Here is a 26,157-nt window from a genome sequence, read left to right as displayed (position 1 = left end):
TGTTGTGCTGGTACATCTGCTCGCTGAACACAAGCTAACGCAGCATCAGCAGCTAAAATCCAACACCAAACTGTCAAAAGGTACCAACCACTCACACTGACAGTAGAACATTCCAACTCTGTTGTTTAACCTGTTGATAACCTGTTAATAAATTACATTAGCCGTGTGATGCTAACAATTGGTCCATGGCGGACTCCCATGGACTTACACTATTGCAGCAACAGCTACAGCCTGTGGTGTGGTGAAGTTGTGTCTGTTGTAGATGACAGAATTGGCAGTTCAGCGTGCCAAGATGCCACCAAAACATTCCAAAGTATGGCTATACTACACAGCAAGCCATTCACATTATGGGTACCCAATGAAGTACTCTATTGGTATTGGTATCATTTCAGGTACTGGTAATCATACCCTGTTCTCATAGGGGAAGATTTCAACCACTACCCCATGTAACTCTGTGCCGAGGGGGGAAGTGACGCTCAAAAACAAGGGAGTAAAAATAAGAAATGAGATTGGACCCAAGTGTATTTCCCAAATGTCAAGCTTATTCCTCCAGGACTTTGAAAAGGACATGGCTGACCATGCACCAGCAGATAAACTAGATGCAGAATTCATAGGTGATATTTATCATTGTACATTGCGTAAATGTGTGAGTGTGAATGTTTGATGAATAGCACCTTTTTTGTTTGCACGGACATTTGTTATGCAAATGTTAATGACTTGTTCCATGCATGGTGCTATGGTGTCTTAGCCTGATTTCATCATAGTGCCATGTTGCATTAAAAAATGGACAAACAGAAAGCTAGACGCTGACTTGAGAGTGCTGGGACATTGTACACAAGTTAGGAAACATGAGCTACTGCTGTAATACTAATACATATTATTCACAAGTCTTAGCACATGTTTCCACATCTGAATATACACACTCAGCTCCCTCAGCAATCCCAGTAAACATTGGCAAATGTCAGGTCACAAGACAAGACTAATTATGCAAATCTGGGTACATCTTCACAAATCTGAGCACATACTGCAAATATCAGGTGATGCATTTGCCAAGTGAGAGGCCTAATTGGATTTCTGCGTATGAAAAACAGTGTGTTTCTGAGACTACTCTGTGTTTAATCAATTAAAGCTCTGCATTTTGTGACATTACTGACTGTCGCAGTGAATTAGCACTACTAATAATGCTGTCGTAGCAACAAACTGATTGTTGTTGTTGTTTTTATTTATGCATGTTGTTGTGTCCCACACCAGGAGAATGCAGCTTCAGCTCTGCGGGGGTCTACGACGGCACCGTGTTCAGCCGGATCTTCCAGATCCTTTACAGAAATGAGGAGATTACGGTGAATGACTGTATGATCTTCAAAGTCCACCTGCTGTTGGACGGAGAAAGGGTGAGTCATGTGGGTGACATTTTCTGCACACACACACACACACACACACACACACACACACACGCACTTCCTGTTGGGAAAGAGAGAATGGGGAATGCCATTTGGCTGCTTGCATGTTATCAGTAGCCTGGCTATAAAATGCAGGACAGATAATTACAGTAAAAACAGCTGTATAATAGTTGAATTAAATGACCATTAATTAATGCATTTTATCATCCACTGTTTCTGTTCCCCGCTCCTCCCGTCTGATACAAACAATACTTCACATGGCAGAGAGATTAGAGCCAGTTAATTAAAGCAGGAATGTAACATAGCCATGTAGTCATATGATCATGATGAATAATGGAAGAGTAATGCTGCTCTTTCATTTGCTAAAAGTTGAAAATGTCATTGAGTTTGTTCAGTAGACTTGTGCTGTTGCCAGCTTGCTGAAGCTGTTGCTATACAATAACTGTAGCAGAGCAGATATGCATCTATTAACAATACAGCTGTCTACAAAGACTCTGGAATGATGCTTGGGGTCACGTTTACGTGCAAATCTTTTCGCTTCTATTCTCGTCAGTTTTCTTCCATTTCACACATGAACCTAACCTAAGAGTAATGCTCCCTTGACAGAGTTTAGTTTAGAAGTCTGAAAAATACAGGATTACCAGGAAAAACAAACAAACAGACGAGACAAAAAAAGTGCAGCAGGAACAGATTTTTCTGCCTCCTTTTCTTGTGCGTCCTCAGATTTATCTTTCAAGGTTCTGGCAGGGGTTCAGAGTCTGACCCCCAGACTGAGAACTATCGATTGTTGTGCTTCACAAACACAACATAGCCCCTCCCTCAGCAGAAACTCTAGCAAATATAGGCACAGGCAAATTGATGATAAGTTGGTGAGCTCTTCACAACAGCGAAGCCCACCGCCTTAAAGAGACTCTTGCAGGTGGGAAATGCAGCAATCGACACAGTGGGTGTAAACATATTCGTGTTTCCAAGGATAGCGAAAGCATAACCCATCCTGCTTCTCCCTCTGATTGGCTAATAATCGTTGCCTTTGTTGGTTGGATTGGTTTGGTTTAGGCAAAAGTCAGGGTTAGTGTAAGGCTGTCAAGCCCAGTCTCACTCTGAAGTTGTTGAAATTCAGCACTTGGGCAGTGACTTGTGGTGCCAGAAACCACCAAAAAAAGGCATCCTTTAACGTCGGCATGATACACGGACGGTTGCTGTTATAGTTTAACGTTGCCCGGCGGCGTCAGGGGGAAACGTGGCAGGACAAGAATAAAAGTTAGGGCGGCGAAAGTCCGACTGGAGCGGGTGGGAGGGGTGGTGGATGGGTCCAACAAACATTGATTTTCAAGAGTCCCGTAAAATTCTAAAGCTAAACCCCTGTTATTTTTTTTCTAAACCTAACCATATGTGTTTGTTGTTGAAGGAAAATAAACATCAATTTGAAACGTTGTACCCACGTAGTGCGTTTATTTCCTGTGAAAATGAAAGTGTATTTTGAAAGAAGACAATGCATGAAATAGGCAGAACTTGACTTAGTGTCCCAGAACGTCAGCAACCAACGAACCCTGGCTACCTTGTACATCGTATTTGAACGTGGAAAGTTCATGACCAAGTTGTCAATATGTGACGAGGTTGCAGTGAGAATCTGTCTGACTGTCAGGCCAATTAGAGACATAGTAAGGCAGAGTGGGGCAAAACGCGAATTCATGAGATTTGGAGGTATTAGCAATCTCTGAACCCATTGGCTATCTGATGACGATACACCTCAGGGGGCAATGGCCAATATTTCGAGAGTTCCAGTGTAGCCAGCGGATATCCAGGACAAGACTTCCTCTTCCATTGGTCTCTGTTTACAGCCTGATTAGCAACTTGAGACACAAGAGTAGACATTTTGGCCAATCTCTACAAATAGCTATCTGCTACGAAAGTTTTTTTGGAAAGCTAATAAAAAGGTCCAGAGCCGATGGGTTCTGAGGTTGCAGTTTGGCCATTGTGCTCCACTTCTTCCACTCTCCACATGGACAGTTTATGCATGCGACCAAAGCCCCTTCAAATGTGATTTGTCAGTACCACTGGGACAAACGGACTACATACAGAAACCAGAATGCTTCTGATACCGATGTTTTGTACTGGTGTCCACAGATTCTACATACATAGATATGGCGAGGAGTTTTTCGTTATCCACTGTGAGGGTCCAAGGACGGAAGGATGTCGTATGCTGTAGAGCCCTCTGAGACAAATTGGGATTTGTGATATTGGGCTTTATAAATAGAATTGAACTGAATTGAATGTGGTGAATGGACTTGCATTTGTATAGCTCCTTCCTCATCTTCTGGTCATTCAAGGAGCTACATGCCACATTCACCCATTCACACACATTCATACACTGGTGGCTGAGGCTACCATACAAGGTGCCACCTGCTCATCAGTTTAACATTCACACATGCTCACTCAGTTTAGGGTTCAGTATCTTGACTCTTCGACATGCAGACTGAACCCCTGATCTTCCAATTAGTGGACGACCTGCTGTACCTCCTGATCCAGAGGGCCCTTCCTGTCCTGGGCATACCCAGTGGCAGTTTTTTTTTTAACTTGAGTTATCAGAAGTTTTGTAAAGGTGATGAAATGATTGGCTGGACTTTGGGCCCCAAAGCAAAATAGTGCCTAGGCTAAGGCTGAGTGAGTAATTCTTAGCCACAAAGTTGTTGCACCTTTTAAGAGTTCAGTCCTAACCTTTCTGGACACAGCAACACTATGAGTATTATTGAGTTCAACAACTTGCCTCAAGGCATTAATGTGCTTTAATTGACAGACAAATGTAAATTGCCTGTGCTCCAGACTGCCCATGTTGAAATGAACAGGTGTGTAAACCAGCCAGACAGTTATTGATGTACTGTCCTTTACGGTTACACTCTGGGCGCGCCCCCGAAAATCCTCCCTGCCTGTTTTTGTTGTTGGAAGCCACCGGAGCTTAAATTGATCAGTGATGACAGCGATGAGACAGGCCCGAGGCCGGGATGTGGGGGAGTTAAGATGGCCCCCGCTCAAAGCTAATCATCCCTATGATAGCCATAGCTCACACATTGACATTACCCCACACCATCGCTCAGCTGCTCCCTGACATGTCGAGAGTATGACGCCTGGATTACTGTGGACGGATTCCTGCTTCAGTCAGAATGTGGATGTTCTGTCTCACATGACTCTGCAGGATGCCTAATTTTAGAAGATTTCATTAAGCATAGACATTCGTGTGGAGGTGTGGAGACAGAGGAGCTTTAAGGCATATCAGATTTCAGCTGTAAGCTCTCCCGAAGGCTCTCTACTCATTAACCTTCCGGAGGTTATCTGCCGCTCACAGCTACAGATAGCACAGACAAAAATAGCCCCTCATTTCCCCTGTGTACACCCGTATGTATGCTTAATCAATCAGAGCATCAATAGTAGACAGAACTGCAAAGATTTGAATGTTTGCTGTACAAAATGTGTGCATGTTTTAGGGAAATGTAAGGGGACAGAGAGGAAGAACTGTGTATAATCTTTATTATAATTAGCAGCACTGCACCTCAATCTTCAAAAGACTCTACTCTCTGCACCACCTTTGTAGTTTGCTCATATCTTTTGTTTTTCCACTTTGCTTTTCAAATTCAAATAGGTGCTCTGTATTTCCATAAGCAATGGTATTCTATGGCTCTTTGAACATGAGAGTAATTCAGTTCGACATCAGACCAAAAGAAATCCAGGAACACAGTTTACGGACTACACAGAGAACACAAACACGTCATTAAAAGAACATAATTAGCATTGCAAACAAGGTTGGTCTGATTAGGTTCCATTCCAAAAAGCAGGATTCATATACACCATACTGTATATACTGTAAATGTATATCATATCCTTATTGGTCACTTGTGATTATGGCTGGGTATCAGTATCAATATATTTAAGGTACTGATAGAAATAACCCAGCACATAGTAGTATCAAAATATCTCTAGTGAAATAATACCTATATTTAATCCCTTTTGAGCGGGCGGTCTGATTCTGGATCATCCCAAGTTACTGTGGCATCAGCAAACTTTCTGTTGTTGCTGTTTTCCAAGAAACTCGTCTTCCAGCAAACGGTCTCTTCAATGTCTGCCCAGTTAGCACAAGCTAACACATTAGCAGTGGCTAACATCCAACGCCGAACTGTTAAATGGTCCCAACAAACTAACACCAACACCGAAACAGCTGTCAATAAACTCGTTAATTACCGTAAGATTAGCTATGTGAACCCTGTTTCCTGCGCAGAGCTGTGGACGCTTGGAAGATAAGCCAATGAGCTCAAAGAGATCCAAGTAAATTTCAAACAATCATACAGTCCTGCAGCAGCTCAGCCCATACATTCTGCACTGTGGTGATGTGGTGTGTGGTCTATATGACGGAGTTGGCAGTTCAGCAGGCTGAGATATCACCAAAATGTCTCAAAGTATGGCTTTATTACAGCCCACTTGCATTATCAATATCGAAGGAAGTACTGTATTGGTATCATTATCACTTTAGGGGTACAGTATTGATACTGGTATTGTATTTTTTTAAACAGTACCAGCCTTACTTGTGATTGCTGTTCCTCCATTTGTACTGTATGAGGGGGCTCTGATTCTAGAGGCAGTATGTTAAAAAATGGCTGACAGTTTTCATACTTTCTTGGCTGAGCCTTTAATTTTACTCTACATGTATTGGCAAGAGATCACCAAAGAGATAATAACACATTTGGAACACAAGTTGATTGCTCTTCTGTCACATTATGCCTGGGCAAAATCCCAAGTACATTTATGGTACTTTTGGCTACTATCAAGAATGTCATCATACAAACCAAAGGATGGCTGAATGTCCTTTATCAGTTAAATAAACTGTATGAAGTATATGACCCTTATATTAATCCCACAGTATAAACATTATGTGCAACACTGGGTAAAGTTCAGACAATACAGCAGAGTATTTCTATGAATTACCGTCTATCTTGGACGACTCCACACCTCATGATTTACATCCAATGTCAATGTTCAGAGCCAACGCAGGAAGTTGTGTGCCCCTTAATTAGCAAGACAGAAAGCATGGGTTTGAATGGGCAGAGTTTGCTAAAGCCAACAAGCATTTGAGCTCCATTTAATCTGTCGTAATGACAGATTAAAGGTATCATAATTCATAATGTCATAATTTCTGTGACTTTTTCCCAATGATATAGACACAAATTTTACACGGAGGGGGACACAAAGCATATGTTACCATGCTGAAGAGCAATTCATCAAATACACTTAGAAATCCAGAGTTGAGGAGTAGTTTTCAACCTGAACCCTATTTCCCCATATTTTTGTGTCTAAATGACCAATGGGAACACATTTTTTTTAATTTGTCCAGTATTGAGCGAGAGCACTGCAGCCAGCAGTGGCCAAGCTGCAACATTTAAACACTCAGGGTAGGTTTGTATTGTCACGTAACATTCATCGAAAGTGCTTGTTTTTGCCACAGACGGATTGATAATTGTCAACACTACTAGTCCATACCCATTGGTAGCTTTGTCACCTTCTACCTATGCCAATCCTCAATGCCTATGTGCAGTTTCACATAGATTGACCACGTCAGTCAGTAGAAAAACGTGGGACAGACAGAATGACTGACTGACAGAATGACACACTGACAGTTTCCGTGATTATGTACAGCATACCATACCATGACTTAGTCATACCAAAAATTAGAAAACACCAACATTGGTCCACAGGGGGAGCCACAGCGATCGGTCGCATTTTAGCCATTTTGAAGCATTTTTCTGTTGTTATAGCGCCACCCAGTTGCCAATTAGAGTTAAATTTCTCCAGTCACCTTGAGGCGTCCTGTTCTACATATCTACCAAGTTTAGTAAAAATCCATATGGCGGTTAGGCCTAGATAAGAAATGAGCTCTCTAGCGCCCCCATTTTGTTTGATGGGGTCAATAATGGAGGGGTCCCCTCAGATTATGTGTGGTCATATGCCTACAAAGTTGCGTGGTGATGGGTGAAACCCTTGAGATGTTATACACCTTTATGTGATGAGCCACGCCCTCCGCAATATTCATTGCCTTATAGAAGCTCAGTTTTAGTAAGTTTTCCAACTTTTGCCAAGAGGGAACTTTAGATATTGGTCCCTAGATTATGTTCACCCAGTTTCATGCAGATCGCTCAAACTTCCTAGGAAGAGATCCATTTGAAGTGTTTTTCAAAAAATTCAAAATGGCGGAAAATCTATATAAGCGGAAGTTATGGGTTCTTGAGGCAAATGTGTTCCTCATGAGGAGAGGCATCTCTGTGCAAAGTTTCATGTCTCTACGATATACGGGGCATGAGATATGCCCATTCAAAGTTTGCAATTTCAATCGGTTGCTATAGCGCCCCCCTTTGGCCAATTGATGTAATATTGCTTCATTGGCATCCTCCCATGACCCTCTACCACTGTGCCAAATTTCACATGGATTGACCAAGTCAGTGAGGAGAAAAACGTGGAACAGACACACAGACAGAGTCATAGTAAGATAGAAAAGACTCCTACAGAGATAAAACTTTTTTTTTAAAGAGTAAGATCCTTTTTGTTTAACCAGGAATAGCCCCAAAATGACCTCGCCAAACCCAGCAGACTCCATTTAAATAAACAGTAAACAAAATAAAAACTCACAGGAACCATCTTGGTTCGTCTTTCCACTGTTTTAACAATCACCAACTCTGGTTCTGTTTAAATAAACCCTTAATTCGCCCAGTTAGATGTGAAAATTTGCTGGCTCTGTCCACACTGAAATTAGTCTTTATTGAAATGGAGTCTGGTTGGGTTGGCAGCAGCAGTTTTGGGGCCATTTCTGGTTGAACAAAAAGGATCTAATGCTTCATCCAAACACTGATAAGAAAGTTGTGTAATAACGTTACAGCACATCCTCAAAACGACATTGAGTAAAGTTAATGGCTGTAGGCTACTGATATTATGGTAAGTTTAATCATATCTTCATTATATGTAATAGTGTCTCTTACTTGAGTTTAAAATCCACACATTCCCAGCATCTACAGGCTGGCGGAAAGGACTGCTTTCTCCTCATTGACTCTGCCCTCACTGCGCCCCCCAACTCTGACACCTTCTGTAACTATGCCATTGAACATCTGTTCTCTGTTCTGCTTGTTTGAACCTCTTCTTGCTATCTCCTGTCAAAAACTCACTAATGAGGTGCCTAACCTTCACCATACTTTGACCATAGCAGAGTGTTTTGGTTGCCTAAACCAAAGGCTACTTTAACTTAATTTGCATAAGAGCAATCTTTCCTTAACCTTACCCCCAGTTGCCATCAAACATAGACCTACCTACCTCAGGGTTTCACAGAATCCAATGTTGCCTTTCCTGTCTGGCAACAGGTTATGCCTGCAATTGTTGTGTTGACTATACTAATAAAAACAAAGTAAAAAAACAAAACACCAAATGAGACAATATTGTTAGTTTCAATGATGTTCATTTTTGAGAATCTATGTTCTGGAGAATCTATGCCAGCAAGCACTGGAGCTTCCTTTAATCTCTTATGATGCTGCCCTAATTTTTGTGACTGTTTTCCATGCAATTAAACATTTCATAGATTTCCTCAGAGGAGATGATTTGTTCTCTTTGCATCTCTATTTGATTTCTCAAGCCGAAAACTCACAAATAACAAATTTACAAAATGGCATTCAAGCTAACTGTGCATTCCCACCAAAAGCTTCATAGTCACCTGCAGGCGCGCTTGTCGCTCTGACATCGCTCACACTGCCAGCTCCAGCAGTCGCTTGCAGCGGCCAAAGGGGTGGGGCCGGGCGCTGCAGATGTGTCCATCTAGGCTGACCAGCTGTGCTTTCAATGCACAATTAAAATAACGCTAATAAACACATTCATATAGCCTTTATGAGTCTTTTATTATTAAGATGTTACCCACCTGTTGGCACGTAGGACCACTGACAAATGTAATTGGTAGTAAATAAGCGGGAGCTCATGGGTCGCACTTTCGGAAGCCTCCTTTGTCTTGCATAGGCGTATTTGCTGAGGAAACGCAGGCTGTCTGGGTCCACAGAGTCCTGCAAACCCGGCAACTCCACGGGGAATTTCACCGGCTGGTACAGCTCCGGGAGAGCCCAAACCGTGCTGATAAGTTTCTCCTCCATATCCGAATCCCGGCAATTGCTGCTTTGGCGGCATTTTCCATTTGCATAAAGTTCAGCTTCTCTCAACTTCTACTTGACGCTCTGGTTGCTGGCATCGCGGCGCTCGCTGCGGCCGACGCCCCTGATGCCCCTCGTCGCCAGCGTGCATTGAAAATGAATGGCTGCCAGGCCGCTTATGACGCTCATGAAGCTTTTGGTGGGAATGCACAGTAAGACAGGACACACCTTTGCAGCAGTGCTTGTCTTATTTTCCTGAAGTTACTTGACAGTTTAAGTTCATTCCCATGTGGCGTTTCCATTATTTTGTCTAGCCCCTCCATGTCACTGTGATCCTATGATGCTCATCTATTAACACTATTGTACCAATGTCTTGCAGGTGGAGGAAGCCTTGAGTGAGGTGGACTTCCAGTTGAAGCTGGATCTTCATTTCACCGACAATGAACAACAGTAGGTTTACGAGCAGTTTGGAAATGTGTGTTTGTGTGTGTGTGTGTTAGAGAGAGAGAGAACACCAGACTTTCCCCTTGTGCAGGTTTTATGCAACAGTGAGAATGCAAACTAGGCATGAATAAGGGCTATTATGTCCTTTGGATCATAGCCATCTCTTTAAGTACCTGATCACAACCTCTGCGCTGGAAAGACACAATTACTGTGATTTGCCTTTTTGCTTGGGACAAACAGAAAAACAAGTGGGTCGTTTGCATTAAGATACAAGGCAAAAGGCACTTTGTTGGGGTATATTACAACAGCTGCACATTCGTGAAGTGTAGAGAGTGTCATGTTTGTGTGTTCTTGTCATGCCTGTGTGATTATAGTACTTGTCAGTGCTACACAGGATGGAGTTATGGAGCTGTTTGTCGATATGGGCACTGATTGCTTTTACTGAGAGTTTGTAAGAATGCAGAATATCTACTAGGTGAGCCATTAACATTCCTGTCAAGACTCGGACTCTTTCTCTCTGACTCTTTCTTTTATAGCTCCAAGGATGGCATACAGGTGCTTAGCAATGATGTTAAATTATTGTTGGGCGGCAGTCCACATTCTCAGACATCTTTTAAAGAGTTTGGCAATAGCTCCCCCTCCTTAAACAAAGAGCTGCTTCTTTGAGGTACCAAGGCACAGGCTCTCCAGGGTCAGAGTAATAGATATAAACATTTTTTTTTCGTATGTGGAATAAAATCACCTAATTTGCATTTAATTCATTTGCACTCGCTGCAGTTTTGCACTGCACAGTAACACACAGGCTTTTTTTTCTTTTGCAGATTACCACTTTAACAGTATGTGAAAGTATTTGTCATGTGTTCTGACTTCTGTCTCTCTTCTTCTATCCCTCAGGCTGGCAGAGATAGCGACTGTCCCGTTGATCAGCAGTCGGACACTCAGCCTCCACTTCCACCCGCGGAGAGGCCTCCACCACCACGTCCCTGTCATGTTCGACTACTTCCACCTGTCTGTCATTTCTGTCTCCATACATGCTTCACTGGTTGCCTTACATCAGCCGCTAATCAGGTAGGAGATCACAGAGGCTTTGCAAACAAGCATTTGACAGACCTTAAATCACACAAAGCACTTTTGATATGATCTGATCTCACGGACCCAACTGACCATTCACTAAGGCCTGTCCTCTTTAGTTACTGTTGTTATGCCTGTCAAGCTTTCCGCTCTGGCACCACACATATCCAGTTCAGAATTTTAAACAACAGGTCCATGATTTCAGACAGAGGTTGTAAAAGCGGCTTCTCATTTTGCGTCTATTTTGCGATTGGAACAACTCGTCTGTGCTACAGATGTATCATAATTCCTAGATACCAGATGCCAAGACTGTTGCTCGCCTGGAGCAAAGGCCAAAAAGTTTCTAACTTCCTTTAACTCCTAACTTTACCTCTGCAGTATGCCACCCATTGATTATGCGCAGTAGTGTTTCTCCCATTGGCCTTGCCTGTTAGTTCCCGTTCGGCTGAAGGACTTTACATTGTGATGACGTTATAGGTTCTTAAATTGTTTTTCTCATCTCACGGAAAGTTTTATTTTTTCGCTGCAATAACACGAGTGACCACTGGGAAATATTGGAAGCGAAGCTGAGCTGCATTCCTGGAGGCCTGGGTGGCAGATTTTATCAACTGTAGTTAGCTAGCTTAATACGCTAATGTTAGATTCAGGAAACAAATGTCTCTGGCTGACTTTTTAATGTGTTCAGTGGTCTAACTTTCATTCTAACCTAAACCTGTTTGCTGCTTAGCTTAAATACTAGTTACATTTTCCACTTTTAACATTACAAGAAAAAAGACTTTAAGAATGAGGACAAATGAATGTGTTGCTTGTTTGTCTGAAGCTCCTCCAGTCCGCATGTAGAAGTATCCTTCAACAAGATACTGAACCCCGAATTGCTCCCTATGGCTGTTCCGTCAACCCGGTCTAACTCTGAAGTCGCAGATATCCAGTACTTGGGCAGTGACTTCTGGTGTCAGACACAGACAAAAAAACCATCCTTTCACATTGGCATGATAAGTGGCTGGTCGCCATTATAGTTTAATGGCGCCTGGCAGGACAAGAACGCGGTAGGACAAGAACGAAAGTTAAGGAGGTGAAAGTCCAAGTAGGGCGGGTGGGAGGGATGGTGGATGGGTCCAACAACCACCGATCTCACTTGGGAGGGCGGTGATCGCTTCCTGTAAGACTGTAAAGCCAAACCCCGTTCTTGTTTCCTAAACCCAACCAGATGAGTGTCTTGCCAAAATGTAACCAGGTGTGTTTAAAACCTGTCCATGACAAAGTCCATGACCAAACCTTGATATGTGACAAGGTCGGAGTGAGAAGGCGTTGGTTCCATCGGTCACCACCAGTGTGAGTGTATGTGTGAATGGGTGAATGTGACATGTAGTGTGAAAAGGGCTTCGAGGGGGCGGAAGACTATAAAGGCACTATGCAAGTGCAGACCTTTACCAGGTCCATCGATGTAAGTCAAGGAGAAAAAATCCTTTTGGGCCACAATGAAAATTGGCTTCAAAGCCTGCTACACCTCCTGGGGGCCTGAGATATACCCATTCCTTATCCTTTTGTGTTTTGGTAAGGTTAAAAGATGACTTCCAAATAATTTAAATGATTCAACAGGCTTAGCTACAGTTGCTAAGCTATGATTGGACAATTTTAGCGAATGGTCAATTGGGAGTAATAGGTCTTTCTTTTTGGTATCACATTGTAGATCTGACCACACAGGGAAGAAGAAGAATTCTAGACTGAAAACTATAATTGCGGTCCATAATATCAGGAACAGAAGAACTCAGTGCTGGCACAGCTTTCACCTCCTTCCTATTTGTTTTGGCAGTCACAATTAATAGCGTATCCTTTAGCTGCTTGAATGGATAGTTTTCCAAACACTTATCTGATGAATTCAGCGGTCAATATCATAAACCCAGTGTTAAGCCATGCATTACATAGATTACTGCAGCACTTGATTGATTGGAACAGTAACAGCTCTTGTCTCAGCTTATCTGTCTTCCTTCATACACACACATACACACACTCATGCTTTGTCCCTGCATGTGTCCTCCCTGTTCTCTCTGCAGCTTTGCACGTACAGGGAAGGGCTCCTGGCTGGGGAAGGGCTCGCCAGAGAGCCCGAGCGACCCATCTGCCATGTCTGTAGAGAACCTTGTGTTCGGAGCTGGCTACTGCAAGCCTGTCATCTCTGAGGTATGTTAACCTTTAGCAGTTCAGCTGCGTTCAAATACAAAGTCACAGACAGTAAAAGCCCATTTTGTCTCACAAAGCTGCAAACAGCTCAGAATGAGCCAGTCGCCGTTCAGATGGTTGTTGCCTTTTTTTTTTTTTTTCTGAGCAAGCAGCTAAATGCCAAACGATGACGTAAATGCGATCTCGGTTTAGGGACAGAGGCCGATGGATTTAGTTGTGATTTGTTTTGGCGTGTCACCCAGAAGCAACAGGATTCAGCCCAAGAGCTGAGCTGGGAGTCATTCTGATCTGGATTACTGATCCTGGACCTGTTTGTCCATCGGGATATGTCAATTGTCGGGGCTCCGTGGAGTCTTCAGGTTTACCAGAGGCCAACACAGAGATTATTACTGCACAACACCGTGGCTTTTCATAATATCTGATTAACCCACCTGCCCAGGCATGCAGGCTCCAGACTCAGCATCTGGAAGCGACAGGAGCCCTCTCTGGAAATGATGGTGTTGTCTTTGTGACGTTTATAGTGCAGTGTAGCTGCACAGTTACATGATGACAGAAGTAATGATAAAGTTACTGTTAAAATAAACATTACTCATAATTATATATGTCTTTCTTTAAAGTAATGTAGTTATGTTATGACTTTTAATCACCTAAACATACAGTTAAGACTTTTTCAAACGACAAAACAAAAATGAAACAAAAATATTCAGTGACGATTTGATGAAACCTTTCACACCAACTACTTCTGACGTGTTTAATGTCAGTATCCATATTGTCCTGTGATGGTACGAAGAGATTTATGACAGTGACGTCTAAGAAAATCTATTGATCGCTTGAGCAAAAGTCATAATTTTTTATTGGTAAGCTTGTTTTTTATCAACATCTGTAATCTATGGGAAAAAAAGCACTGCAAATCTGAAGTTATGGATGTGGTGTAGATAGGCTAATAGAGATAGATGTGCTCAAATTTTTAAACTGACATGTGATTTATCCCACAAATTATTCGTATGTGGTGTGAGAAGATTTATACTGCAGTTATACATTTGTTTCTACAGAGACGACGAGCTGTATCCCAATTTCATACCACATACAGTGCTAACAGTATACAGATTGTACTACATGCTAATTTTCACAGAACATTTAATTTAAAACCCTCTTGAAAAAGCTAGTATGGTGGATCTTTAGTTAAAGGAACAGTGCAACATTTTTTAAAATACAGTTATACAAAAATACTTGCAGTCATTACGCCCATTCACAAAATACTTCTGGCATAGTTCTTCCCATAGTATGTTCAAGGACAAGGAAATACATTAAAGTTTTATTTTCATTACATTTACTCACAAATAACAGCGTGTTGAATGTTGTTGTAATGTTATACGCTTACTGTACGCATTAGCTTGGTGGCTGGTCTTGTCTTCTTCTTCGAGAGCTGCAGACACATTTTGTTTGTAGCATACACAACACATACCAACAAGTCGCATGCAACAATAGTACAAGATAAACCCACCACTAGCTATGTTCCCATCCAAAAGTGATTTGAATCATTGGGAAATGTGCATTAAAAGAAATACGAATCCTGTGTGTTTCCATTAAATGTACGGACTTTGGTGAAAACTACGAACTCGCACGAGTTTTCCGCAGAACCGGAAGCAAAACAAGTCTCGCATTCTTTTTCTTCTACGTTTTGTGGCGGTTGGCAACCAGCTTGTAAATGCATTACCTCCTTCCCAACCCGGAGTGTGGATATCACCATGGAGAGAGGTGCGCTACGTCAGACTTAATTCGAACATAACTGTTTCCATCCCCCGTTTTGCAAATCAACATTTTTTCGAATCAACCAAAACCCGGCTAAAGCGAGTGTATTTTAGTTTGTGCGAATCAGGGGATTTTAATTCGAATTTTGGCGTTTCCATCATAATTTTCCGATGTGATACTTCTAGATGCGTATCTAAACAGGCTGATGGAAACATGGCTAATGTGACGGTTACCTGAACGCTGCTACAATGCTGCACTGTAGTAAATAAATAAGACCAAATAAAGCAATAATCCACTTTATAATTCATAATACATGAAGACGTGATTCACTTTATAACCCTTCCCATTACCCTTATTCTAACCTTAACCGCCTCTCTTTGAACGTAATACTTCATAGCTGATTGTGGGCTGACGTGTAGGTATGGTGGCCGGGTCACGTAGCTGCTCCAGCTGCGGTTATACCTACATCTCTTCTATTACTTCGTCTTCTGTTTAATGACAGGTGGCAACTAGTGTTTAAGGTGCATTAGCGTTACCCTCTAGTGGCATATGGATGATTTAATTATAGCATACATTTGTTGAACATATATTTCTGTGGTGTCCAGTGGCTCACCTGGCAGAGCGGGCGCCACATGTGCAAAGGCTGTGTTCTTGCTGCAGCAGCAATCAGTTCAAATCCAACCTTTGCTGCACCCTATCTCATAAAGGCAAAAAGCCATAACAATAATAGTTTAGAAAACATATTTCTTGAGGAAAATTAAATCAAGATAATTATGGTTTTATCCCCCAGCCCCACTGCACTGTGCACTATTTTCATTACATTTTATTGATGCTATTATCTTATTTGAGTCCTCTCTTGTGTTTGCCAGTTATCCCAACTTGTGTACAGTTGTATAACAGTTGGTTTCATTTTCTCTGTCCTTCTATAACATGCGTCACTCAGGTCCATGTGTCACAGTCACAGTCTACACTGTAAATCTTAATGAGCGCCCCGGTTGCCCCCCCGCCCTCCTTCCCCCAACACTCCTCCTGGTTTTTACTCCCACCCCTGGCTGGGCACTTTAATAAGCTCTGCGTTTAGCCAGGCGGGGGGGTTTCGTTTGATCACAGTAATGAGTTCTGCTCACAAGCGCCACGTACAACATAGCTGCAGGTGAAATCTGCAACACAACGACGCCTCCTCCTTCACCTTTATTTATTTAGAGCATTTTACCTGCGGCTACGCTACGTTTTCAGCACTTTCCCCCTTAACACCGCAGCGTTCCCTCTAAGTGATGTTATTTCTGGAGAAACAAAATCACATGTAGATTTCCACTAATATCAGCGAAGATTCCCTCTGAGGTATACAGGATTTTAAAAGGAAAATGATGCTGTTAAAGGTGAGACACCTGGGAATTGTTGGTGTTTTGGTAGAAATAAATCATACTTGTGAAGATCACAATCATGACAAATATGCTGTCTTTCTCTACCAATCAAAGTTACAGCGACAGCAGGAAATAAAAGCAGAAATTCTCCCGTCAGGTGACAGAGAGCCGATGCACGTGAGCCCAGACATTGTCAGCACAGAGAGAAACTATGGTTTTAGGATAATGACTGGTTCATACTGAAAAATAGGAATTTTTCCCTGCCCTTCGCTCGCAGACTGATCCAGGCAGGCCTCTATAAAGGTAAAAAGATTTATGAAAGTAAACATACAGATGTTCACCACTGGTCCGGGTAAACTACACTGCTGCAATTACAGAGCGCACACAGGTGTGATGATAGGGCCGGAGACTTTACTTGCTAGGGGCAAATTATAGTACATCCCCAGATACTCAGGCATTACATGCCTTTCAAAGCTCAGAGTCCCACCGGAGCTGCCAAAACATCCCAGTGAAGAGGAGCTGTGGCTGGGTAGCAGACTGTTTCAGGTCAGGGACCAGCGTACGAGAGCAGTCACTGGCCACATCGATGGGTCCCTGGCTCCATGTTGTGACAGCTGATGTGTTCAATAATAGCTGTTGAGGCAGAAGACCATTAGCTCTTTAGGAAGATAAATGAGAGACATGATTATAGTATCAAGGCCGTGGTGATTTGTGGCTCGTGTTAAAGTCAACACATATTGTAAATTGCAGTGGTGACACACAGTTAATGCCTTTACTGCATTGTTAGAGAGCCATCTACTGGAAATAGGGTCCATATTACAGCTTATATTAAACCAACACTGTTGTAGTCGAGCTACAGGACTGACTTCCTCATCAAGCTGCTTCCTTCCTTTAGATTTGCACTTGGCATTGTTGAGTAATTTTAGCACAACAATTTTAATTCTCAGTTTTTAATCCATGTAATTTTATATTCTTGTTTCTTTTGCTCGTCAAGATCAAACACATCAAGACAAAACGTTGACACCTTGGATTCTGGGTCGCCTTCCTATACTTGTGAACCTTTAAACTTCACAACAGGGATGTGTTACATCCTCTGAAGGCCGCATAAACTTATTGATCTGATTTTACGGCTGGCAGCAAGCTGTGTTCAGGGGCCATTTGTCCCTAACGTCGTATGTTATCTTTTAAGTAATTATTATCTGAAGTGTTCCCATTTGGAAGCAAGCTCCTTTTAACATCAGTGACAAGCCCATACAACTGTTGCAGCTGTACACTTGAACCATGAAGGTCAAGTACGTGTACATGTCTGCTTTTAAGACAGGCCAGTTTCTGAGAGGTGACGACTGACCTACATAGTGCCTGACATTTCCTCTGTGTCTCCTTCTCCGCAGGGGAGCTTTTATGTGCCCAGTGAAAACTGCCTGCAGAGAGCTCACACGTGGCACCGAAGGCTCTGTCGCCTCCTGTTGGTCGCACACAGGGGCCTGCACACCTACCACTCTGCACTGATGAAGGAAATCCCACAGCTCCAGCAGACTCCGCTGGAGTCAGGTAAAGCTCTGCATTCAGATTTTGTGCAGTTTTCTTCATATAATGGGTGCAGATGTAAGGTCGACTGAGAATTAAAATGTCTGACATTCTATTGGAGAATATGTTTTTCATAATCCAGCAACCTCTTGCTTTGTTCTCCATGTCCATATAAATTAATCCAGGACATAGTTAGAAGCAGTGGTGTAATCACACTGTTTACTCAAGTAAAAGTTCCAGTTTAAGAACGTAAAAATACTCAAATATAAGATAATAGAACAGTAAAAGCATCAAAAGTAGTATATAAGTATTTATTAAGTATGTTGACTCCTTTCAGAGTATTTTTCTATAATGTGTAATATTAATTTAAGGAAAACGTGTCGTGTTTTCACCTGATAGCTCCCAAGTAGTGGAAGTACCAGAAAATGGAAATACTCAAGTACAAGTGCCTTAAAATTGTACTGTACATGACTGAATGTACCGACTTACTTTCCTCCAATAGTACATAATTAGATTCTATGGCCTGTTATAATTATTTACTTCCTCCAATGAGGTTATGCATTTGGCTTGGTTTGTGCATTTGTCTGTTTGTCAGCATGAAAACTACTCTCCGTGAAACTTGATAAAGGGTGTAGCAAAAAGAACCCATTCAATTTTGAAGTTGATCGAAATCATGCAGCAGATAGACCAATTATTTTTCACTTTGTTAACATTGCAAGGTAGAGCATTTGGCCTCAGCAGAGGTCTACATTCTGTGAGTGCTCGTCTAGTTTTATTTGATTTTGTCCATAAAGTCCTGGTGAAACAGAAGTTAGAGCCTCTTTAACTTCTGCACTGTCACGTACTGCTGTACAGAAGCAGTTTAGCGGTGTACAATCCCAAGAGGAGTTTAAATCATATCCTTTGCATTTGATTGGACAGCTAAAGAGTAGGCGGGCTCAGAGTTTAAAGTTTAGTGGACTGTTGGTTCCACACAAACCACCCTGGTTAAATCTAACCTGACATTTATTCTCCAGAATAAATGTTGGCGTTGTAGGATTCTTCAAACCACAGATATGTTACATTTGTGTATAATTATGAAGCAGATAGGTTGAAATTTTGCATTTCATCAACACTGTGGTCAACATGTGGATGGGTTTAGGCATAAAAAACACATATATGGTTAGGAAAAGATCATGTTTGACTTAAAATACTTTTGGTGGCATATTTCCAGCTGGAAATGCAACGACGACAGACATTTTTCTTGCCACTTTCCCAGTGGAAACAGTGGCAGGTTGCTACAAAACACCAACATTTGGTGCTTCAAAAGCTGCTGGACATGCAGCGATGATTCGCTAAAAACAAATGCAACAGTCTGCAGCTTTGCAGGCACCTTGCCTAGGTGTCATGCCATCAACCATCAACACCTGATGACAAAGTCAGCTCATATACTATGTCACTTTAGAAATGCTGATATGATGCACATGAAACGTACAGATTTAATGTATTGAGGTTTGCAGAAGATGTATTTCTCATTTCTATTTAATTTAATCACCCATTTATAGTTTTATTCTTCCAAAGATTATTGGATTACTTCGCAGATTTGTGTTTTCATTCAAGATTTTAAATTGGTTATATGTTTGTTTCTAATTATTAATTAAAACATTTTTAAATTCCTGTCATTAAACCTGCAGTGACTCTATCTCATCGCTCGGTGCACACAGTGTATTAAAATCCTTTGCACTAATCTCTGCAAATAACTTTTCTTTCCACAGACGTGCTGCCTGTAGAAGAAACTCTGAATCAGCTCACAATAGAGTTACAGGTATGTTCGTTAAACAGACTGCACCCTCGTGTTAAAAAGCCACGTCAAAGTTTCTGTTGTCGTCTCATGATTAACACTTAAGTTTTTCTGATTATGATTCTAACTCTATCGTTACATCCACATTGTTATAATTTCTCAGTAATTGTGTTTTCTTGTTTTGATGTTGTTATTAATTTGTAATCAGTTTAAATTTTGATTTTTTATATATATTTTTTGTTGGTAATATTAAACAACACAAGATGAATTTGGATTGACTTTAAAAAAAGGAATGCTGCAAAAATAACATTTTTTATTTTTTTACAGTAATGCATGTATAATTTTTTGCACAATTTATCTTGAGAACAGCTAATGAGCCATTAGTTCAAGTGGAACTTGATTTTTTATTTTCCATCAGATTTAATATGATTTTTATTTGGAAATTTAAAAGCACAATGACTCACAGGAGCATCCTGACATAAAAAAAATCCCAGAAAACAGCACTTAAAAGCATTACTAAATACATCTATTTCCAAAGTGACTATTTCGGTGACTTTGGTGACCAAAATCTTAAAATGATTCGTTAGCTAGTCATGAAGGGGATCACTTAGGGATGAAATAATCATGACTTTAACGTCTGCATAAAGCAAAATTAGTGATTTCTTTTTAAACACATTATACGTGGTAGAAATTGTGAAACGACTGGAAACTGTGCAGTACTAAATTGTGGAGTTAGACCCCACCCCTATTATATAAAAACTAAGTTACTACTAATATCAGCACAGAGCATCAGTGTTGTTTTGTTCACCCCATGGCAAGTTCGCTACGTGAATAAACATCTTTGTTAAATGAAACAAAACACAAGCAAGATAGCCATCACTAACGTACCTGTCAGCCTGCTCACTGCTGTGTGTGTGTGTGTGTGTGTGTGTGTGCTTTGTGCTAATGTTAGCCGCTGTTAGCTGCTGAACTTCAGGCTATTGCCACACAGTGGTTCCCCCATTCTTCAGTTCGGAGGATGCGTGCTGCTTAACCATAGACTGTGTGTGCTGCTGAGTTAGCTGCTAATAAGAGTCCATCACTGGGGAGAGGCAATTGTTCTTTGGCTTATAGACAGTGTGTGCTACTGAGTTAATCTCAATCTTAGTTTCGGCTCCCAGCAGACACGCACCAGCGTCTCAAAGCAGAGAATACTGCTTATTTTTTTAAGATTTTGAAACTTATTTTTATTTTTGTAATCATTAAAATGTGGCCTGGTGGTTGAGAACACATTTTTCTGCGGTGTGACAAACTCATTACACTTTTTTTTTGCTTTACACAGACTTTAAGTGTAGTTTCAAGTCCCTATACATGCTGTGAAATGTATGTGTGGCTTGGAATTATGGTTGTTAATACCAGCCTTTCACACAGAGAGCAGCAGGGGTCAGTTGACTGTCGAGTTAAACATGAGTTTTCTACAATGATCCAAGGACATGTAAGTCAGGCAGACTGCAGACACTCCTTGTCTGTAGGTATAAATATATCGGCAAGAAAAACAAGGATCCTAGAACATAATGTATCTTTGGAAGACTGATGCTTTCAGGTTGATGTTACACACAGGAGCCTGTTTTTTATTTTTACTTGTTTTCCTGACCCGACTTTCTCCCCATCAGCTGCAGGAAGGCCACGAGAGGGTAGCGGAGCAGATCAGCAGGGACGTGAGCCAGCTCTGCTCCCAGCTGGCTGCTCTTTGGAGCCGCTTCCTGGAGGCCGCTGTGCTCAACCCCCACATCCTCTCCTATCTGGCCCAGGAGCACCATACGCTCAGGGTGAGAGTGGCGCTCCATCAAAGCCATGCTTATTAAGATGCTCAAACGTCAACCTTTACCGTGTGTTCTCTGAGCCACAGTCTCTGTATTAGAGTGCAGTGATGGCAATTTGTGCTGATATGTTTAAATTCAGCCTTTTATATCCTCAGCACCCACACATAAATACAAAAATACTACAGAACAATGGAAATGGTTTCATAACCACTGACATTTAAGCTCTGTAAGCATCTCCTTGAGGCATGTTGGGAGCAATTTTCTTGAAGGTTTTTGTAGCTATTGAATAAAATTCTCTGGCACCACAATGACATGATCATATAAGCTGGGGTGTAATTTACAGGAGGGACCTTCATTTTTTATAGTTCAAAAAACGTTATATTAAAAATCTGGGTGACGTCTTAGAAAGTTGTAAAAGTATCTGTTACAGTGGAGTGTTTGGTTTAAACACTGTAAGAGGAGATATATTTTGAAATCTTGAGCTTTATAGAGGTTTTTTTTTTTTTTAAAGATTTATTTATTTATAAGGACAACGCACATTAATCAACATTTCTGTAAATGTGCCAGTGTTAGCCAGCTGGCTTATTTTCAACTGCAGTCCTTTGGCAAGATGTTTTGAAACCAATAAAAGGGTAAAAAATCACAGGACAAAGACAGCATTAACTACAGCTAATGAGGTAGGTTAATGAGTCAATGAGGTTAATGTTTTATTCATACATCCCCACAAGAGTAAAAGAGCTAAAACATTATTATTTTTGCAGACTTTGTTACATATTACCATTTAAAAATATATATTTTTGATCCTCAGTTTACACATTTTGCTTCATTGCACCACCTTTATTGTTTTTGTGCAAAGTTTCTTAGTCAATGCGACGGCCTCAATTGATCAGACATACCATCATGTCTTACCTTAAGCTAAAGTAACTTTTTTTCAAAAGGTGTTTGTATTAGTTTCTAGCTATGACATTTTTGTATTTACAATAATAACAATGGCCGCGTTTCCCAGTTAAGATCGATCTTAAGACTTAAGAGCACAGTTAAGAAAGTCTTAGCTAAGAAGGGTCGCTAAGATAAGAGTGTTTCCCAGATGAGTTCTTAATGCCCTTCTTAGGATCGCTCTTTAAGAAGCTGCTGTGCGCACATCTCTAGTGTAATATTAATTTGCCTGACGCGACTGGATCTGTGAGCGTTTGGTCGCTAAGAAGACTAAGAGTGGGTCAGCTCGATCTTACAACTCCTTCTTAGTGAAAGATCTTCTTAAGCTAAGTGCAAATCTAAGAAATACTTAGCTCTTAGTGCTAAGATCTCCTTAACTGGATCTGGGAAATGCGGCCAATAACAATAATAGTAATAATAATAATAACAATAATAGTAATAATAATAAACCCTATTTATATAGCACCTTTCTAAACACACTTACAAAGTGCTCTGCAATAAAACTTAACACATTTAAAACACAAGAATAAAACAAAGAACATGTCATAAAATGTCATCTTAGTAAAAGATGAAATAAGGAAGATAAATGAATCAAGATAATAAATGGGAAATAAAATAAGTAAGACAGCAATAAAATAAACGAATGCTCAGATAAAGTCAGGAAATGCTTTCCAGTAGAAATATGGTTTAAGGAGAGACCTAAACAAAGCCAGTGACTCAGACAGCTTTACATCCTCGGGCAGGTCATTCCAGAGCCTCCGTGCCCTGATTGCAAAAGCTCTGTCCCCTTTAGCATGGACTCTGGGACAAGCAGAAGACCTCTGACTGAGAATCTCAAACTACGCAGAGGTTTAAAAGCACCTAACAGGTCTGAATGTAATCTGGAACCAGGCCATGTAGAGCCTTAAAAGTAATCCGTAAGACTTTAAAGTCACTCCTAAAACAAGAGGCTTCAAGCTCTAGTTTAATTAAAAAAATATATATTTTGACATTCATATTGCTTTGAGGTGCAGGGCAGATAGCAAATCTGAAATAAATCTAAACAAATCACCATCTTTTATTCTGCACTTTTTCATCTGTGGGTTGAGTCAGTATAAAGATTAATTTAATCACTTTTGCTCGATAAAATATTTCTGTTATGACCATTTCTTGAAGGGGACGTTTCAATATTAAAGGGATAGTGCACCCAAAAATGAAAATTCAGCCATTATCTACTCACCCATATGCCGAGGGAGGCTCAGGTGAAGTTTTAGAGTCCTCACATCCCTTGTGGAGATCCAAGGGGAGAGGAGGTAGCAACACAACTCCACCTAATGGAGGCTGACGGCGCCCCAGATTCAAATGTCCAAAAACACATAACTGAAACCACTAAATATCTCCATACTGCTCATCCGTAGTGATCCAACTGTCCTGAAGCCCCGACATAAAAAGTTGTTTGGAAAAACGTCATTTGAACTCTGTTTTTAGCCTCATTGTAGCCTGTAACTGCCTCTCTGTGCACCGCGTTCACGTGTGCGTACCTGCGCGAGACCGTGAGACACGGATACCGCCTTCATGTGTGTTCACGTGCTTTTGCTGGTCTGGCGCACAAGCCTGCACATGTGAACGCTGTGTTGTGAGGACTTCACCTGAGCCTCCCTCGGCATATGGGTGAGTAGATAATGGCTGAAATTTCACTTTTGGGTGCACTATCCCTTTAAGAAAAACTTGGTTGTGTTTTGCTCTACCTATCTAAAAAACTAAAGCCTGGCCCCCACCCCCATTATCTTTGAAATCAAAATTCTGCCCCAGCGTAGAAGGTGATCACATTTAAAGGCCCATTGTAGAGGATTTAGTGGCATCTAGTGGTGAGGCTGCAGATTGCAACCAACTGAAACTTCTCCCAAGCGTGTAGGAGAACCACGGTGGTTGACACAAAATGTGAAAATGCTAATTTTAGAGTCAGTGTTTGGTTTGGTTTTCGTTTTGCACTACTGTAGAAACAACACGGTGGACTCTGTGGAAGAGGACATGCCTCATATGTAGATATAAATGACTTAATCTAAGGTAACAAAAACCCAACAATTCTTAGTTTCACGTTATTATACACAAATAAAAATGCAGTCATGATTATTATATTCCTTTTCTGCCAATATATCCCCCTAAAACACATCACTTTAAACAAATTGTAATGAGGAAGAAACCTTCATGTTGGACCAGGACAAAAGTAACATATCGTGAGTTGGTGACCAAACTCCAGAGAGTCAGAGTGATTTATGATCAGTGAGTGCCACAAAGGGAATAATCGAAATGCTAAGATGCCATTCCAGACCTCAGTAGCTTAAACCCAGCTGAGCGAGTTAATATGATCTCCAACGCAAGTTCTGTCTAATCACTGGGCTGTTTCATATGAATATTTGCTTCACAGTGGAGTAGCTCTCAAGGCTCTCTCATGGCACAGTTTCGTCTCAGTTGTCTGAAAATAATGAACATGTTTGCTTTGGTATTAGATTACCCCGAGGGAATACTGTCATGCCTCAGCCCACCAGTGGAGTTAGGATTTCAATTAACACTTATTCTGTAATTATTGTGGGGTGAAAATACACCAGAAATAGTGTTCCTGGTGATTTGCCCGTCGCAGCGGCTGACTTTCAAGGGTGATGCATTTCTAATTGGAGCTGGAGAAGGAGAAAGCTTTTAGATCAAGCCTGTGCCACAGACCGGAAGAAGTAACTTGAGTCTCTCTTTGTGTGCAGACCTTGAATGTTTGATTGAATGTGATTGACTGTTGAAAATGTTCTGTCCTTTTTTACTGACATCAGGTCAGGAGGTTCTCAGAGGCGTACTTCTTCACCGAACACCCCAAAGAGATATCTCTGACTTTTCAAGAGGAGCTGTAAGTATTAGCCTTATTAGCACTTAAGAGTTCATTGAATAAATTTATTGATGATATTATTCTGCTCATTCAGAATCAACAGACATGGCCAGATAGCTGGAGAAGTGCGGAGCTCAGACTACCTGACCAAGATGCCTCCTTTACCTGTTGAGTGCCTGGACATCGACGGAGACTGGAACAGCCTGCCCATCATCTTTGAGGACAGATATGTAGAGTCTCCTCAAACAGGTAATACAACAGGTGCCTGGAAATATTGCTCTATTTACACCTAATCACATGCCTGATATCAGACAGAATTATTAACTCCTTACAGTCTGTTTCCACCTTCAATGTGACATTGTATCCACTCTATGTGGGAGGGGATTCTATTTTCCCAAACCAGTCACTCGGGACCTACAATATGTGTCTACCGGAATCTAACATCATTATAAGTCCACACTGATTTGTAGTCATGACAAACTACAATGATCTTGTTGGTTCTGACGAATGGCTTGATGCTTGACAACATCTTGACAACACATTAGACCGACCTGTGGTGCTAACTGACCTATGGCTAAGCCACGCCCCCTCCACTCACTTGGACAAACAATCAACATTCAGTGACCGGCGCTATGGCAGGTGTCACAGTACACGGCATTTCACAGCAGGCAATTGATGTTTTTTGGGGACATAACGATCAGATGTCATTGAGAAGTAACCAAAAGGGCCTAAACTACGCATTGGAGGGATATATTCATCATTTTATTGTTGAGAAGGTCGATGAAAAGCTTAAATTACAAGCCAAAATTTACAGGTCACAGTGTACGCTTGTGAACCGCATCTGGTTGCCGTCACCATCAAAGACAACAAGTTAAAGTGCCACT

General features: G+C 41.3%; 1 protein-coding gene across 1 annotated transcript in view; it reads left to right on the top strand.

Moving 5' to 3' along the window:
• fam135b (family with sequence similarity 135 member B) overlaps positions 1–26,157 on the top strand; it is a 75,590-nt gene that overhangs the window by 32,020 nt on the left and 17,413 nt on the right. Inside the window, exons 4-12 of the mRNA XM_050034983.1 lie at positions 1,252–1,391; positions 9,942–10,012; positions 10,901–11,074; positions 13,132–13,258; positions 17,766–17,925; positions 19,656–19,705; positions 21,334–21,489; positions 25,221–25,294; positions 25,368–25,522. Of these exons, the coding sequence (XP_049890940.1) occupies positions 1,252–1,391; positions 9,942–10,012; positions 10,901–11,074; positions 13,132–13,258; positions 17,766–17,925; positions 19,656–19,705; positions 21,334–21,489; positions 25,221–25,294; positions 25,368–25,522 (1,107 nt within the window). The remainder of the gene's footprint in view (positions 1–1,251; positions 1,392–9,941; positions 10,013–10,900; positions 11,075–13,131; positions 13,259–17,765; positions 17,926–19,655; positions 19,706–21,333; positions 21,490–25,220; positions 25,295–25,367; positions 25,523–26,157) is intronic.

The sequence above is a fragment of the Epinephelus moara genome, chromosome 22 (genome assembly GCF_006386435.1).
Source record: "Epinephelus moara isolate mb chromosome 22, YSFRI_EMoa_1.0, whole genome shotgun sequence".
NCBI classification, from domain to species: domain Eukaryota; kingdom Metazoa; phylum Chordata; class Actinopteri; order Perciformes; family Serranidae; genus Epinephelus; species Epinephelus moara.
Note: the sequence above shows the minus strand (reverse complement) of the source record. Positions and strands in the feature narration are given on the sequence as shown.